The 18864-nt window shown below is 37.2% G+C and overlaps 1 protein-coding gene across 1 annotated transcript in view; it reads left to right on the top strand.

The window, feature by feature from the left end:
* Fanci (FA complementation group I) overlaps positions 1–18864 on the top strand; it is an 81529-nt gene that overhangs the window by 61100 nt on the left and 1565 nt on the right. The window contains exons 22-38 of the mRNA XM_078051181.1: positions 368–538; positions 624–745; positions 1495–1659; positions 2233–2412; positions 7492–7658; positions 7978–8063; positions 8876–8992; positions 10823–10874; positions 11672–11799; positions 11897–11965; positions 12146–12239; positions 12554–12738; positions 13547–13600; positions 13680–13739; positions 16469–16540; positions 17476–17571; positions 18450–18557. Of these exons, the coding sequence (XP_077907307.1) occupies positions 368–538; positions 624–745; positions 1495–1659; positions 2233–2412; positions 7492–7658; positions 7978–8063; positions 8876–8992; positions 10823–10874; positions 11672–11799; positions 11897–11965; positions 12146–12239; positions 12554–12738; positions 13547–13600; positions 13680–13739; positions 16469–16540; positions 17476–17571; positions 18450–18557 (1926 nt within the window). The remainder of the gene's footprint in view (positions 1–367; positions 539–623; positions 746–1494; positions 1660–2232; positions 2413–7491; positions 7659–7977; positions 8064–8875; positions 8993–10822; positions 10875–11671; positions 11800–11896; positions 11966–12145; positions 12240–12553; positions 12739–13546; positions 13601–13679; positions 13740–16468; positions 16541–17475; positions 17572–18449; positions 18558–18864) is intronic.

Raw genomic sequence — 18864 nt, 5'->3', positions numbered from 1 at the left:
TGATGTGCATTTTGTTTCCAACTTAAGATGCTTCCTCAACATAAAATGGGACTCAAAGGAATTAGAAACCATTTAACTTCACAACCTGGCTCCAGGATTTTTTCTATCAAACTAATGATAATATATCTGATGTTGCATTCTGAAATGTCAGCTACTTATGAGACCAGTTTCTTTGAGAAAGTTCTGTTAAACAATGCCTGTTAGTTCAATTAAGTTTTCCCAGTTTTTTAAATTCAGATAGACTTGATTTGTAATGCCAACAAATAACTTACTTAAGCTTTCTGAAGAATTATTTACTGATTTTCAGTAGTGTCTTGGGTTATCCCTTAACTCATAAAAATATTATTTACTTATTTTTCTTCTACAGGATTATCTGCTGTGTTGTATTCAGCATTGTTTGGCCTGGTATAAAAGTAGAGTGGTGTCAGTGCAACAGGGAGATGAGGAAGAAGAAGAGGGATTCTACCAAGAACTAGATGATATATTGGAGTCTATTACTAATAGAATGATTAAGAGTGAGCTGGAAGACTTTGAACTGGTAATGGCTAAGTCCTCCATCTATTGAATAATGTAGTTACTGTTATTAATAAGTTAATGTATTAATATTTATCTTATGGTTTTAGGATAAATCAGCAGATTTTTCTCAGAGCACTGGTATCGGCATCAAAAATAATATCTCTGCATTTCTTGTGATGGGAGTTTGTGAGGTTCTAATAGAATATAATTTCTGCATAAGTAATTTCAGGTAAGATATTATTGTGACTCCATTAGTAGTTTGATGAATATATCATGAATACAAATGGATGTGATTTTTTAACTCTTCACAATATGGTTAGGCACTAAATAGACCACAGACTATAATATCTTTTAAACAGAAATCTAGCATAAGCCAGGCACGGTGGCACATACCTGTAATCCCAGCAGCTTTGAGAGGCTGAGACAGGAGGATCGCAAGTTCAAAGCCAGCCACAGCAATGGCGAGGCGCTGAGCAACTCAGTGAGACTCTCTCTCTAAATAAAATATAGAATAGGGCTAGGGATATGGCTCAGTGGTTGAGTGCCCCTGAGTTCAATCCCCAGTACCAAAAAAAAAAAAAAGAAAGAAAGAAAAAGAATTCTAGCCTAAGACAAAACTATTTTCTTTCTATCAGAGAACATTGAAGAATATGCCAGGCAGGAATGTTGTCTTCTAGCAGGCTTTAATTTATTCAAAACTCACCAGACCTTGAACTCAAGTACTCCCCATTTTAATAGAAATTTGTATTAGTGCTAGTGTTGGACTCATATGTTCTGCTTTGACAAAGTATAAATAAGGGGGAAGGGGATCTAGATAGATCAGTGTATGAGTGAGAGTGTTATGTTTATGTTAATGATGGTCCACTCATTTATAATGTTATATCTAAAATATGACATTTTAAGAAGCGTTGTGATTTCCTTATTGTTATGTGTAACATCAAACCATAATTCTGATCTTTGTCTGTTCCTTTTACACAGTAAGAATAAGTTTGAGGAGGTTCTGAGCTTATTCATGTGTTACAAGAAACTCTCTGATATCCTTATCGAAAAAGCTGGCAAAGGCAAAGCTAAAATGACCAACAAAACAAATGATAGTTTTTTGTCCATGAAATTTGTTTCTGATCTTCTTACTGCTCTTTTCAGGTAAGGTTCTAATTGATTGTATAAAGACGACAGCCTAGTAAAGATAATTCTTCATGTGCAAGTTCACTTGTATTAGTTTAGATTCACAAATATTGCTATATATATAGTAAGAAATGTAAGGAGGCTTAAATTTTCTTAAAATGAAAGCTGGACAATCACAAGTAGGTATTTTAAAGAGGCACTTTAAATTATTAAAAGCAGAAACAATGGACTAACTAGAGAGATGAATGCCAGTAGTAGTTACTATTATGGCATTATGTAAAAATGTGGATGTGTAACCGATGTGATTCTGCAATCTTTGTAATATTTTGAATAACCAATAAAAAAAAAAGAAAATCTATTTAAACTTAGACATTTAAATTTTATCAAAGTAAGAATTATAGGAGAGAGAAAAAAACAGACACTAAGAATGATTGTAAAAGAACAACCATGGCAATAACTCTAGCAAAGGCTTTCATAGAGTCTGCCATTTAAAACTTGCTGGCTGCTGCTGTTCTTCCCTAGGAAGCCTAATTGCAGATCCTAGTAGCAATAGAGGACTCTTTTCCCCATGCTCTTTCTTTCTCTCTCTAGGGATAGTACCCAAAGTCACGAAGAGAGCCTGTCAGTTCTGAGGTCCAACAATGAGTTCATGCGCTATGCAGTGACTGTTGCTCTGCAGAAGGTGCAGCAGCTAAAAGAAACAGGACATGTTAGTGGCCCCGATGGCCAAAACCTAGACAAGATCTTTCAGAACCTCTGTGACATAACTCGGTAAGCCACTTACTGTCTCAAACTTGTTGACTTATCTGCCATGGATTCTTCAAGAGAGGAATGTGAATGAAGGTGATTTGAGGTTGGACATGCCTAAAGAGCAAAAGTACAATCACTGAAGTTGGTTTTTTCCTAATCCTACTTTGGTATAGGTTGTTAGTCGTGTAAAAAAGAGGTCAGGATATTATTAAATGATGAACAAATGATTTCATCAGGGTTGGAAATGTAGCTCAATGGTAAAGTGCTTGCCTGTCTACTTAAGGTGCAGGATTCCCTCCCCAGCACAGCCAAAACAAAATGATTGATCAAGTCGGCATAATTATTCTAAATGTAAGTGTTCCTGACAAAGACCCAGAATACATAAAGTGGGCAAGGCTGAGAGGGACAATAAAATTGAAGACAAATTCTTTTTTTTAAAATATTTTTTTAAATTGTAGATGGACACAGTACATTTATTTTATTTATTTGTTTTTATGTGGTGCTGAGGATCGAAACCAGTGCCTCACATGTGCTAGGCAAGCATCTACCACTGAGCCACAACCCCAGCCCTGAAGATAAACTTTTTATTAGTCATTTCTCAGTAATGAGCAAGACTAGTAGATGGAAAATCAGGAAATAAAAGACCTTAACGATATTGTCTTACAGTTTGACTTAATTGACCTAAATCACTCAACAACAGCTTCCAAGTACACAGTCTTTTTATGTACGCATGATTCAGTTACCAAGTTGTACTTTGGACCATAAAACAAACCAGAAAATTTTAAAAATAGAGATTAGTTGGTTCTCTAACCACATAGAACTAAACAAAAAAGATAGTGGGATAATCCTCATATATTTGAAAATTAAATGTACTTCTAAATAACCTCTACTCAAGGTCAAAGGGAAAGTCATAAAGGAAATTAGAAAATGTCTTTGAAGGATGATAATGAATATGAAGCATATGAAATATGTATAATCCAGCCAAAGTACTGTTTAGGAAGATGTGTTTTTTTTCCAGGAGTTGAACTCCGGGAGGCTCAACCACTGAGCCACATCTCCAGCCATTACCTCCCCCCACTTTTTTTTTTTTGTATTTTGGGACATGGTCTCCCTAGGTTGCCTAGGGCATCCTAAGTTCCTGAGACTGGTTTTGAACTTGGGGTCCTCCTGCCTCAGCCTCCTGAGCCACTAGGATTATAAGTGTGTACCACTGCCCCCAGCTCAGGTAGAAATTTATAGCAGTTGATTTTTTTTTAAATCTCCATAAAAGCTTATACATTAATAGAAAAAGTAAATTAAAATGAAAATAGATGGAAGAAAATAATAATGACAAACAGAATCATTGATAATGAAAATCAAATAATAGAGAAAAATGAAAGAAAACTATTTTTTTGTGAGATGAATATGTTTAATAAACCTTAGCCAGACTAATCAGAATGGAAGAAGACACAAAATACAAATATCAAAAGTGAGGGTGAGGAAATATCACTATTAATCCTACAACTATTAAAAAATTGTGTGTGTTAAACTTTGTGTGTTAAACTTCATGAGTTAAATGGCCAAATTTCTTGAAAGGTCCCTCAAGAAGCATTAGATAACATGAGTAAATACAACTTCTACAAAAGAATTTAAACTTGAGGTTTAAATTCTTCTCTTAAGCCAGAAGTGGTGGCACATGCCTATAATCCCAACAGCTCAAGAGGCTGAGGCAGAAGGATCACAAGTTCAAATTCACCCTCCTCAGCAGCAGTGAGGCACTAAGCAAGTCACTGAGACATTGTCTCTAAGTAAAATATAAAAAAGGGATAGGGATGTGGCTCGGTGGTCAAGTGTCCCTGAGTTCAATGCCCAGTACCCCCCCCCCAAAATTTTTTTTTTTCTTTTTCTCTTAAAACACTAAGCCAAGAGACTGAGGTTTGTAGCTCAGTGGTAGAACACCTGCCCTGCAAGTGTAAGACACTAGGTTCAATCCTCAGCACTACATAAAAATAAAGGTATTGTGTCCATCTGTAATCAAAGAAATATTTTTAAAAGAGTGGAAGTGATGTTTAAAAAAAAATACACACTAGGCCAGCTGGGCACAGTGGTACATGCCTATACCTGTAATCCCAGCAGCTTGGGAGGCTTAGGCAGGAAGATGGCAAGCTCCAGGCCAGCCTCAGCAATTTAGTGAGGCCCTCAGCAACTTAGGAGATCCAGTCTCAAAATACAAAATAAAAAGGACTGGGAATGTGGCTTAGTGGTTAAGTGTCTCTGGGTTCAACCACTGGTACCCACCCTACCCCCAGGTATATATTTAAGGAAGAAATAATACCAATTCTGTACAAACACTTCAGAAGATAAAAGAGAACATGTTCTCACTTTAATGAGATTAGTAATATCAACCCAGAAAAAGACATTTATAGAAGAAAAGATTATGTACAATTTCCCTCATGAATATAGATGCAAAAAAGACAAGCAAATTAAGTTTAACAATGTGAAGAATATTATAATTGGGTGGAAATGCAAGTTTGGTTCACTAAACCAACCAATGTAATTCGAATATCAGACTGAGGGATGAAAACTATCTGAATCATCTCAATAAGTATAGAAAATTATGATTCAACATAAATTCATGGTATAAGTCTCAGAAAACTAGAAATAGATCTTTTTTCAATTCAGTAAAGAGAATTTACAAAAACCCTATAGTTAACTCTTATTTAATGATGAAAAGACTGAATACTTCCTTCCCACCTTGTACTTTTACCTCTCCTATTTAACATCATACCAAAGATCCTAGCCAGTGCAGTATGGCAGAAGAAGAAAGAAAAGGCATCCAAATTGGGAAGAAAGAAATGACACTGTCTTCATTCATAGGCAATTAACATTCTCAAAAAAAATTTAAGAGTTTTTCAAAGTTATTAAATCTATTAAATATTTAACAAGGTTGTAGAATATGTTTAGTATAAAAATATTTTAGTTAACACACCAGCAGTAAATAATTGGAAATGGAAATTTTAAAAACTATTTATGCTAGCATCACAATATCATGGATTGCTTAGCAATAAATCTAATAAACATACAATACTTGTATGATGAAAACTATAATAAACATTAATAAGAAATCATAGAAGACCCCAAGTAAATTAAAAGATAGACATTGTATATGAATGTATACATTGTATATGAATGAATGATTCAATACTGGCAGATTCAACATAAACCCAGTCAAAATTTCAAGGGGAAAATGGGAGTGTAGCTTAGTGGTAGAATATCTGCTTAGCATACAGAGACTAAAGATACAATCCCCAGCAACCCCCTCAAATAAAAACTCCTACTAAGCTTTATTGTAAGAATTGACAGTGATTCTAAAATTTATGTGGTGAAGGATCTAGAATGAACCTTTCTCCATTTCTCATTCCGTGTTTTAAAAATTAATGAAATGGATTAGATACTTAAATATAGAAGAAAACAAAAAGAAAAATCTGGTGATCTTTTTTTTTTTTTTTAGGCAAAAATTTCTTAGCTGTAACACCAAAAAAGCACAATCCAGAAAATAAGAAGTACTTTTTGTTTTAATAATCTTATTTATTTATTTTTATGTAGTGCTGAGGATTGAACCCCAGTGCCTCACGTGTGCTAGGCAGGCACTCTACTGCTGAGCTTCCCCAGCCCGAGAAATACTCTTAATTCTGTTTTCCTAAAACTTTAAGAGAAAAAACAAGCCATAGATAAGGAGAAAATATTCGCAAAACATGTTTGGTGAAGGATTGATAATCAGAATTATATAAAGAATTCTCAAACTTAATATAAGAAGAAACAGCTAAATTTAAAAATGGTTGAGGCTGGGGGTATAGCACTGATTAAGCACTTGCCTAGCATCATAATGTCCTGGGTTCAGTCCCCAGCATATTCTCCACCTATCCCATCCCACCCCACCCTACAGGGACAACGGGGAAGTTAAAAAGATGGGTAAAATTTTTGTGTAGACACTTGACCCAAAAATATCATAGACATGGCAACTAAACACATAGATGACATGACCTTTAGGTAAATGTACAACAAAGTCATAATGAAATATCACTAAGCACGGGACTGGGATTGTGGCTCAGTGGCTGAGTGCTTGCCTAATGTGTGAGGCATTGGGTTTGATTCTCAGCACCACATATAAACAAATAAATAATAAAGGCCAATCAACAACTAAAAACAAAACTTAAAAATATCACTAAGCATTTATTGGAATGTCTAAAATTAAGAGATTGATCATATCAAAGTGTATACACTTTTAGTGGAAGTTTAGAATTGTCCAGCCACTTTGGAAAACAGTGTGACAGTTTCTTCAAAAGTTAAGTACATACCAGATGTTGTGGCACATGCCTATAATCCCACTAAGAAGGCTGATACAGGAGAATTGCAAGTTCAAGACCAGCCTCAGCAATGTAGTGAGTTGCTAAGCAACTTAGACCCTGTCTCAAAAAACAAAAAGGATGGGAGATGTGGCTTAGAGGTTAAGTGTCCCTGAGTTCAATCCCTGATAAAAAAAAAAAAAGAAGAAGAAAAGTTAAGTATGCACCTACCATATAATCTATCTGATCTGCCATATATGAAAGCAACTGTTCATGTAAAGGGTTGCACACAAAGATTCATTGCAGCTTTATTTGTAACAGCAAAATGTGTAAAGAATCCCAGTGTTCCCAGTGGATGAATAACGGGTGAATGGACCACATAATGGAATAGTGCTCAGCAGAAAAATAGAATAAGCTACTAATACACACAACATAGGTGAATCTCAAAAGCATATGCTGGGTTAACAAAGCCAGACTTTAACTTATAAGTTGAATGATGCCACTTTTACGTATTTTGTAAAAAGTCAAACTGTAGGGACAGAAAATCAGATCAGTAGTTGCTAGCAAATGGGTGAGAGCGTTGGCTACCAAGGAGCACAAGGGAACTTTCGGAGTGATGGAAATGCCTTGATTGTGAGGAGATTTCACATCTGTATAAGCTTTTAAAAAATCCATAGAACTGTTCACTTCCAGGATACAAAGTTTACTGTATGTAAATTTACTTTAATGAAAAGTCCAGTCTTTAAAAATGATCTGTCACACCTTCCATTTTCAGAGTCTTGCTGTGGAGATACACTTCAATCCCTACTTCAGTGGAAGATTCAGCAAAGAAAGAGAAAGGAAAGAGCATCTCACTGCTGTGCTTGGAGGGTTTGCAAAAGATATTCAGTGTTGTGCAACAGTTCTATCAGCCCAAGATCCAGCAGTTCCTCAGGGCGCTAGGTGGGCATTTCAGTGTCAACAAAATTGCTTGTTCTAGGTTTCTTCTTACCCATGCTCCTTAATCATATTTGTTCACCTACCAGAGGACACCTGAGTACAGTCCTGATGTTGAGAAGTAACAACTGGTGGATACAGGATCATACTTAATAGTTTACATTTTAATGACAACTGGAAAATGGAATGTAAAATAACTGAAGGATGTTAGAAATACACTTAAATCTGCCTCCAGACTTTTTTGAATTTCTTAAATTTTACCTTTTTAAAAGTCCAAAACGGAATGAATCACCTTCAGAGCAAATAGAGTTCTTTCTGTTTCTAGATGTCACAGATCAGGAAGGAGATGAGGGAGAAGATGCAAATGTCAGTGTCACTCAAAGAGCAGCTTTCCAGATCCGGCAGTTTCAGGTAAGAAGCTGTTGTACTGGCCTGAAGATTCTTACAAAGGGCAGAATGTGAACAAATAGAGCATTTTTTCCCCCCTGCAACATTGAATCAATGGAACAGCTCTTAAAAGGATCCTAATGTGTATTTTATCTAAGCAAATCCTACCTGTTGCCTCTGAGAACCACTGTTTGAGATGACATGAAGAGGTAGCTCAGATAGGTGTTGTGATTTTTTATTTTGAGTCTGTGGTATGATTAAGCTTTGTCAGATGATGTAGAAATTAACAGTGGAACTTGTTAGTTTCTAACAAATTGTCAAAATATCAAGATATTCTATCATAAGGATTTCATTTACTTAATAAATTTTAAATTTTCTACTGCTTATCAGGAAGTGTTGCTGGGAATACAGCAGGCAACAAAAGTGAAATATGAAGCTTACATCATAGTAGGGAAAGACAAATGAAAAAAACACGTGGTATTTAAGTTAACAGAGAAGATCTGTAGGGAATGCCGGGTTTGGGGCTTATTCTAAACATAACATGAGTTTAGTGGATAGGCTTCAGAGAGATAAGAACCACCAGAAATTGTATGTTGTTTATTCTTAATGTATATTTGGTGGGAAGTTGGAGAGGAAAGAGTCCATAGTTTTCAATAAATTTTTCAGGTTTGTAGTTGAAAACAGGTTCAAAGCAAGGTCATTTTCAGATTGTGTCTTCTTGGAATTTTGGTAGCTTTAGATTCTTTCTGTCACAGTCTTAAATGTCTAACTAGGTGTCTCTTCTCTCTGATTGGAATATATCTATTGATATTTCTGTGCATACTTTCCTTCCTCAGAGGTCCTTATTGAATTTACTTAGCAGTGAAGAGGAAGACTTTAATAGTAAAGAAGCCCTCCTCCTAGTCAGTGTTCTCTCCAACTTGTCCAAGCTACTGGAGCCTTCCTCCCCTCAGGTACTAGCACTGCTTGTTCAGTCCCATTTACCAGCCTTCAGAAGGTAAGGAGTATTGCGTAGTAAAAGATCTCTCTCTGGAGCCTAGCTTATTTTAAATATATTTAAATTTACACTCAAATTAATAAAACCATAAGATGTATTTTCCTATATATTATTTGTATCGTAACACATACAGCCATATAAGGACAAGATTGTACTTTTATTTGATCACTGTCCAGGGTAAACTATAAACACTACAGAAAAAAACAACATCTTTGATGCCTTCAACATTCTTAAGCTGTGTTCTTCCCCAGTTTTGGTGTTTTCCTTTATTTTCTAAGTTTAAAGTATGCTAATTATCAGTAGGGTAGCTGACATTCAGTAATTGGATTTCTCAACTTACTTGGTATTGAGTTTGTGGGGGGGGGCCGGGGCGGGGGTGGAAATTCAACAAAGGATGATTGAGTCAGAAAAGCATGGCCATAGACCCAAAACAGAAAGCATTCTGCATTGGGATTGGAGTTGTAGTTCAGTGGTGGAGCTCTTGCCTTGCATGCATAAGGCCCTGGGTTCGATCCTCAGCACCACATAAAAGTAAATAAATAAATAAAAATAAAGATATTGTGTCCATCTACAACTAAAAAATATATATATTTTTTAAAAAGCATTCTGCTTAGATAGGTTGTATGTATATATATGTGGGTGTGCCCACATATACATATAATTGTGCCTCCATGTGAGCGTACACGCAGAAATGCGTGTATACACACATGAAAAGTAAGAAAGGCCACACCTGTTGGGTCTACATCAGGAGTAATTTCCCATTAGGATGGTAAAGAACATTCCCAGCAGCCAGGGAATCCTGTGTGCTCCTACTATATCTTTTTTCCTAATTTCCTCGATTTCTGCAAGGAAATCAAGTTGAAGTCCTTACCTCTCTTTTTTCCTTCTTTTGTTCCATTCTGTTCTAATCTCCTTTGACCTTTTGGCTCCTAAGAGCTAATTCTTATATCCTTATGGTTAGGCCCTTCCTCTTCCTCACATCTTTGTTAGCCTGATATCCTTAAAGATGTCTGAAGTATGGGGCTAGGGTTGTGGCTCAGTGGTAGAACACTCGCCTAACACGTGCAAGGCCCTGCGTTCAATCCTCAGCACTACATTAACATAAATAAATAAAATAAAGGTATGGTGTCCATCTACAACTAAAAAACAAGTATTAAAAAAAAGAAGAAAAAAAGGATGTCTGAAGTATGTAGGCCAGGAAGGAAAAAGAGAGATCTCAGTGGTGGCACAGTGGAGGCAGAGGAAGCTTCAGATACAAGGACTCAGTGCTGGGATGTAGCTCAGTGGCAAAGCGTTTGCCTCACATTTGCAAAGCCCTAGGTTCAATCTCCAGTTCCAAAAAAGAAGAGAACAAAAAACCCTACCCCCCCCCCCCAAAAAAAAAAAAAAAAAACCCAACCCATATACAAGGACTCAGATCCATTCCCCAGGACCTTTTGGCCCTTAATGAGGGCATAGATGTTCAAAATTAAATCATATTCTGTCTTGTAATTACAATTTCACCAGGAGCAGTGGCACATGCCTGAGACATGAGGATCACAAGTTCAAGGCCAGCCTAAGCAACTTAGTGAAACTCTGTCTTCAAATAAATAAAAAGGGATGAGTGTGTACCTCCATGGGAAAGTGCCCCTGGGTTCAGTCCCCAGTACCAAAAGAAATATTTGTAATTTTGGACTTTATCTTTAGCAGGTGATTTGCTTAGGCTCAGAAAGGACTAGGACTCTTCTGTTCTGACAACCCCCATTCTTAGCATATTTCTTTAATATCTGAATGACTTTTCGTTTAGTTTGTGCAGATGTTATCCTGGACATCTAAGATTTGCAAGGAAAACAGCCGGGGTAAGTTTTCCTGCTACATTATCTAAAGGCTTTATGTAAAATCATTATCACCAAATTAGTATTTAGAAAAGAATATTCATTACATATTCACCAGAGTGGTCAACAGGAAAAAGATAGATGATACCAGGTGTTGACCAGTCTGTAGAGCAGTTGGACCTCTCATTTAATGCTGGTGGAGGTGTAAATTGGTATGACCACTCTGGAAAACTGGCAATATCTAACTACTAAAGTTAAATATAAGTCTATGACCCAACAATTCCATTCCTAAAGAAATTCATGGAACAATTATCAATGAAGCACTATTTTAATAGGTGAAAACAAACTTAAGTGTTCATTGGTAGAATGAATAAAGGAACTATGATATAGCCACACAGTGGAATACGATGCAGCAGGGAGAATGAACTAACTAGACCTACAGCAACATCATCGAGAGGATCAAACAAACATAATGGGGAACAAAAGAGTCAGATGCTGTATAAGTCCATTTAGATAAAGTTAAGAATTAGACAAAAGTAATCTGATGTTAAAAGCCAGGATAGAAGTTTTCTTGGTGGGATGAGAAAGAGAGGGGTCTTGATCTGAATACTTGGATCCAATGACTAGGACTAGTAATAGGACTTATGGATAAAAGGGTGCAGTTGTCGTACAGCTATTTGGAGTATGTGCAGCACTAGGACTGTTGGTTGTGCCTTGGACATGATAAGCCACATGTGCTGGTTAGGCATGTGTGTACAGTCACACAAAGGAGTTGCTGGGTTATAACTTACCTTTGAATTGTCTTTCCTTCATACTCCTAGAGGATGCCTCGTTTTGCAAGAGCTTGATGAACTTGCTCTTTAGCCTGCATGTTTTGTATAAGAGTCCTGTCACCCTGCTACGTGACCTGTCCCAGGATATTCATGGGCAACTTGGAGACATAGACCAAGTACTATAGCAAACCTTCAGTATAACAGCCTGTGTGGGATGGAGGTCAAGGGATCAGCATTACTGCTATTAGGACTTACCTCTTTTTCCCTCCCCAGGATGTAGAAGTAGAAAAAACAAACCACTTTGCAATGGTGAATTTGAAAACGGCTGCCCCCACTATCTGTGTAAGTATTGATCCCCGTCCATGAGAAATAGCTTTGTCTTTCTTCCATTGTACTTCATAGAGTCATTTGTAATGGTTTTTGTTGGGAGGCCTATAACCTACCTATAGAAGCCATGGTTATTGTATTCCCCCAACAGCTGTGTGTGTAGTGAACCATGTCAAGCATGTTTTTCTTCCATAGTTACTTGTTCTGAGTCAGGCTGAGAAAGTCCTAGAAGAAGTAGACTGGTTGATCACCAAGCTTAAGGGACAAGTGAGCCAAGAAACCATGTCAGGTAAGATGAATTCAGGTGGAGTTTCAGGAATTGTGACAAGAGCAAAGCCATCCAAATCTAAATTAGACCACTGTGTAAAGGTGGAACCCTTGAGTTAAGTCTCCTATATTTTTCACTTGGTTTTGAGGTAGATTTCTGATGTGATGAAGAAGGTAGTAATAGTCTATGACAGACTGACAGTCAATTCACTCTGCACAATGAATGCTCATTTCTGTACCAGCTTTCTAACTATTGGTTATTTAGTTGATTTCTAGTTCTTCTTTACTGTTAGAAAATAAGACTGGTTGAAATATGCCAATTTCATTTCCTCTAAGCAGAAACTTCTCAAGCAACCCCACAAAATAATCCTGCTGAGAAAGCCATCATCATACAATTGGGAACTCTGCTTACATTCTTCCATGAGTTGGTGCAGACAGCCCTGCCATCAGGCAGCTGCGTGGACACTCTGTTAAAGGACCTGTGCAAAATGTACACCATCCTTACAGCTCTTGTCAGATATGTGAGTAGCTAAGAGACCATCAGATCAATCCCACCATTCTACCCCAGCTAGCCAGGATGTAACACTGAGGCAGCTGCCTACTGCTGCAGGATGCCCCTAAACAGAGCTCTTGCCCTTACCTTTGCAAGTCATGGATTCATTTTTAGTTTGCTCAGTAGGTGGCAGGTGTGTTCACAGCCAAAGGAAAACATTTGATAGTGTAATTGTAAATTTTGCTTTCAAAGGTCTTTATTCCCTGGTATGTGAAATTTTTAGCACCTGATAGAAAGTGAATGCTGTTTTCAAAGAAACTCTTTTTTTGTTCATTCAGTATTCTGATCTTCAACAGATTTAGAAGGTGATAGGAACTAGTTAGTTTAGTTTTATCAACAGATCCAAAATGCACAGACAACTTTAAAAAAAAAGACCAACCCACATTGTACCAGTAGTGTAGCCAGGTCTGAGAATATGTAGCTCTAGCTAATGTTGTGGCTATTGAGATGCTAGTAGAAATACTAAGAGCCTCTTTTGGGGGGAATTTTTAAGAGAATTAACCAAGTCCCTGATTTTCTAGATGCAGGGACTCTTGGCCTGAAGTATTTTTAAAGCAATGAGCTGAGAAAGTCAGAAACAGAAACCCTCCATTGCTTGTTTTCTGGGAAGCTTTGAAACTTTGAAGGAGCAGGAAAGGAAGCCTTGTGTCTTGGCTTCTCAATGAATTTTTCTTTTACCTCTCTAGTAAAGGTGATTAGTCACTCATAGGCTCACTGTAAGAGTCACCTGTAGTTTCATAGGGTAATTTACTAAATCTGTAATCTTTTTTTATTAGTATCTCCAGGTGTGTCGGAGTTCTGGAGGAATTCCAAAAAATATGGAAAAGCTGGTAAGTTGAAAATGATTTTCCTAAGAATAGGGGAAGCATTTTATTGCTATGGTTACATTGGTTTCCTTCTGTGCTGCAGGTGAAGCTATCTGGTTCTCATCTGACTCCCTTGTGTTATTCTTTCATTTCTTACGTACAGGTAAGTGATTCAGAGGCAGTATCAAAATAGATTTTCAAGAAAGGGTTCCTTATGTTCCCAAGGGGCTGACTGGTCACCTGAGCTGAGTTTCTTCCCTACTTACCATAAGATAGAAATGCTCATCTGAGACCAATCTAAGAATTGGGGGCTTTGCAGCAAGAAGATATTTATTCACACTAAGTAAATAATTTTAATTTAAAGAAAAAAAGCATTTGATATGCTAGCTTTTGGAGCAAGGAATAAACTTTGACTCAGTGACTTGGTTCATTTCTGTGTGATTGGAAGTCCATGCTGTTAAAGACTTTTCAGAATGTGGGTAAAGAAGCTGCAAGCACCTGAAGAAAGCTGAGATTAGGTGGTGTTAGAAAAAGCCCCTCTACCTTCCTGAAAGTGCTGCTGCTCTCACTTTCATTTGTCTATACTCTTTTTCTTCCCTCTTTGAATTAATAAAGTAATAGGTTCCTTCAGGGTTTGAAGAGAGTAGTTCATCTGATCCTAGATAACAATAGATTCTTTCAGTACTTGAATCTCCTTTACCCTTTCATTAAACCAGAGTTTTTTAACCTTACACTATCAACATGTTGGACCAGATAATGCTTTGTTGTGGGGCCTGTTCTGTGCATTTGAAAATGGTTAGCAGTATTTCTGACTCTACCTGTCAGATTCCAGTAGCAGATTCTTCCCTGTTGAGAAAACTAAAAATGTGTCCAGAAATTGCCCAATGTCCCTAAGGGGCAAAATTGCCTGTTTGAGAACCACTGGTTTAAATGCAAAAGTGATAGGAGGCTTCCTAAGGCCACTTAGGCTCTGTAGTAAATATATTGTAGGACTGTTACTGATCTTTAAAGAACCAGAATGGACCCACCAAGTTAAATCTTAAGATTCTAGAATCCTTTATTAAAACAATGGATTATGACTGGGGGGGGCGGGGGGCAAGGCGCTGGGAATTTAATTCTGGGTGTTATGCATGCTAGGCAAGTGCTTTACCACTGAGCTGTCCCCAACTTGGACACAAGTGCTGTTCCCAACCCCAGATTGCACATTAGGTAGTGATGCTTCACTTGATACTGTCCCTACATCATAGGCATAACACCCTTGTGTGGGTACTCTCCCTCATTATGTATACTAAGTTTACCTTCTCCTTGTCTTTGACAGTTAGTGACCAAGTGGACTGTCATGAAAATTTATCTGAAAGAATTCGCAGGAATGTGCATATGTTGAGGTTCTCTGGAATGGAACATCTGTTTTGGCCAGACAGTCTATAGATTATTCTCATCAAGCTGTACTTAGTCTTTTTTATCTCACCCAAATGCTTGCAGACATACTTTCTCAAACTTCATGCTCATAAATTTTTATGTGCATGCCATTCTGTCAAACAAATCTGTTGTCTCTAAAGAGAATGTATCCCTCCTTTCTTAAATTGGGGTTTTGAATTCCCCCATTGCCAGGTCCTTTTTTTTTTTTTTTTTTTTTTTTTTAAGAGAGAATTTTTTTTTTTAAATATTTATTTTTTATTTTTCGGCAGACACCACATCTTTGTTTGTATGTGGTGCTGAGGATCGAACCCGGACAGCACGCATGCCAGGCGAGCGTGCTACCACTTGAGCCACATCCCCAGCCCCCGTAGCCAGGTCTTAAAGATGCCTGCAAAGCCACATTTCTGGAAGTATCCTGTAGAGACTGAGGTGAAATTAAAAAAAAAATTCTATGAGAAATATTCCTACCATATTTATCTTTTTTTTTTTTTTTTGAGAGAGAATTTTAGTATTTATTTTTTAGTTTTCAGAGGACACAACATCTTTGTTTGTATGTGGTGCTGAGGATCGAACCCGGGCAGCACACGTGCCAGGCGAGCGCGCTACCACTTGAGCCACATCCCCAGCCCCCATATTTATCTTAATTTGTAGTGTGCATTAGCATATTAAAGGTCCTGAGGGTATGTTCAATAGTACTTTTCAAACCTATTTAAGAACATTTTTTTAGTAATAAACATTATCATTTGGAAGAATAGTGTTCCAGATGACAGCCAGTGAGACACTGCTATTAGATTACATATACCACCCTTGTTATAATTTCAAAGTCACTTTGTTCATTTTATTAGATTACATTTGCCTTTCCTAATGCCTGTCATGTTAAGCTCTCTTCATGTGTCACTTCATTCTTCCTGCTGTTTTGTGATCAGTAGTTATCCCTAAATTAAAGGTTATTTGAAATGTCCAAGGACAGACAGCTAGTAAGAGGCAGATCTGAAAATTGACCCCATCTAGTTTGACTGCAGTGCATGTTAGACATGTAGTGATAACCTCTAAGTGGGAATATTACTGGCTCCTGGATAGCTCCCTTAATTTCCTTTCTCTTATACAGCTACTCAACAGGAAAATGCCTATTCCTGCTGCCACCTTGACACTTCCCATTTTAACCATCCTTTTGTACCTTCACAAGTCCCTTGGCTGGCCCAGTACAGTAATGATTGTCCTGCCTTCACTTTCCATGTGCCAGCTCCAAGAACAGTCAGACACTATACCTCCCAACAATTAAAAGAGCCATCTTAAGATTATAAAGCATCACAAAATTTCCCCATCTTGCAGCATTTATTACACAGATTATCCTGTTCACCCAAATTTACTCTTGACTATCTGTTGGAATTACCTTTTAGGAAAATAACCACTAATCTTCTAGTTCTCCAGAAAAATCTTTAGGAATGAGAGAATGTGTGTTTATTTCTTTAGAATAAGAAGAGTAACAACCTGAAATATACAGGAGAGAAGAAAAAGGAGAAAACTGCTGTTGCCACTGCCATGGTAAGCTGCTGACACTGGTTCTTAGAGTATAGTGCTGATCATTCTCTGTTGATCATAAAAATTGTTTTCGGGAAAAGCTGGTGAGCACAAAAGGTGCTTCCTAAGAAATCAAAGAATTAGAGTGCAGGAAAATGAGTATCCAGTACATTACCAGCCAAGGCAAAAATGAGTACAAGCTCTGAAGAGGATGTAACTAATTTTTGTGACCCACACACACTGGTATAACAGTTCTACTTTTAAGACACAGAAATGTAAAGACATAGGTACAGGATGGTCCTAGCTCCTTTTTTTGAAAGACAACAAACAATATTAAAGATGTCCATTAATAGGGACTAGCTAAATAGGTTATAGTACATTTATACTGGAAAATTCTATGTAGACATAAATACAGATGTGAATGTCCGCTACTAAATTCTTTTATAAGTTTTTTTTAAAAAAGAATGTATAGTGTCTGTATTTGTGGATTTGAAAAATGTGAACAATTATACCTTAACATTTGAAAGGATCTACACATTATAATTCAGATTGAGGGAATAGATACGTAATTCCAGCAGTGAAAATTCATTTGCAGACTAGAAAAAGGAACTAGAGCTAGTGCTACTCATTGTTTCAGGAATAGGAAGTAGACTTGTTTCTGCAAATGGTCCTGCCAATCTTTCAGTATCAAATATTTAGGAATTATAATTTGAAAGATTCAGTGCAATCTGGGCATTTAGATCTTCTGAGATTAAATTGCTACAAGTCTTAGAATATTAGTATATATATAAAAAAATATCTATTTATAATAATTATATATATAAATATATATATATATATAAATAAATAGCATTTTATTGGATGATTGACTAGTTTTTCTTCAAAGCCATGGCAGTTAAAGAGGAAAATTTCAAAAACCATTGAACTTGAAATTTTCATCTTGTGTTCTTTACCCTTAGGCCAGAGTCCTTCGGGAAACCAAGCCAATCCCTAACCTCATTTTTGCCATTGAACAGTATGAAAAATTCCTGATCCACCTTTCTAAAAAGTCTAAGGTAAACATGCATATTGTTTATTACCATTTACATTTGTTCTGTTGAGAGGATCTGGCAAACTGAAGCAGCACAACTGTAATGGAGGAAAATTTTGAACTATTTATTCCTGTTTCTTTGCTCTAATGGCCTGAATGGAAACATTGTGTAGGAAACTGATGGGAAAGTGGTCAAAAGGGTATGTGCTTACTGTTTTTCACTGCAGAATCATCAGATTATTGTTGTTGTTTTGTTTTTTGGAGGGTTTTTTTGGTAAAACAGTGGGGAGTGAGCATTACTTGAAACTTTTTTTGGTGGTGGTATTGGGGGTTGAACCCAGGGATGTTCTACTACTAAGCTATAATCTCAAACCCACTCTATCCCCACCGGTTTTTAAATTTTTTTTCCCCTTAGTTGCAGATGGACTCAATACCTTTATTTACTTTTATGTGTGCTGAGGATCAAACCTAAGTGCCTCACACATGCTGGGCAAACACTGAGCCACTGTAGCCCCCAAGTCTTTTTTTTAAATACTTAAAAATAATTTGTTTACCAAACTGGTTTTGGTATTAAGAGTAGGAAGAGGGGGCTGGGGATGTGGCTCAAGCGGTAGCGCTCTCGCCTGGCATGCGTGCGGCCCGGGTTCGATCCCCAGCACCACATACCAACAAAGATGTTGTGTCTGCCGAGAACTAAAAAAAAATAAATATTTAAAAAAAAAAAAAAGTAGGAAGAGAGAATACTCGTAAATATACACGAATGCAGTGACAACTATGCAGTGAAATATAGTATACTGTAGGAACTGAAGGGGTTGTCAGGTACACTAAATATGGCTTAAGCTATCTATCCTCAGCATGACCTTTGAGTAAAAAAATAGCCTCATGCTTATAATCCTGTCACAGGTGAACCTTATGCAGCACATGAAGCTCAGCACCTCACGAGACTTCAAGATCAAAGGAAACATCCTGGACATGGTTCTTGGAGAGGACAGGGAGGATGAAAGTGAAGAGGTCAGTAGCCACCTCCGTCTGGAGCACAGCAAGCCCTACCCAACTTACTGACAGTAGCCTATTTGGGAGCAACCGCATATTAGTGGGAGAAAAGCAACCAGCAGATTGAGAAAGGGCTAAGAAGTGGTCAGGCAAAGATGAAAGCTAAGGAATCTCAAGAGAGGGGCTAGAACCAACAAAATCCTGTTAAGTTGCCAGATTGCATAACTTTTTTTTCTTTCAGTACTGAGGACTGAACCCAGGGGAGCTTTCCCAGTAAGCTACATTCTAGTCTTTTTGTTAAGGGTCTTGCTAAATTGCCCCTACT

Source organism: Ictidomys tridecemlineatus, chromosome 5 (assembly GCF_052094955.1).
Source record: "Ictidomys tridecemlineatus isolate mIctTri1 chromosome 5, mIctTri1.hap1, whole genome shotgun sequence".
Taxonomy (NCBI): Eukaryota; Metazoa; Chordata; class Mammalia; order Rodentia; family Sciuridae; genus Ictidomys; species Ictidomys tridecemlineatus.
The sequence above is the reverse complement of the archived record's forward strand: the minus strand, read 5'-3'. Positions and strand labels throughout refer to the sequence as shown.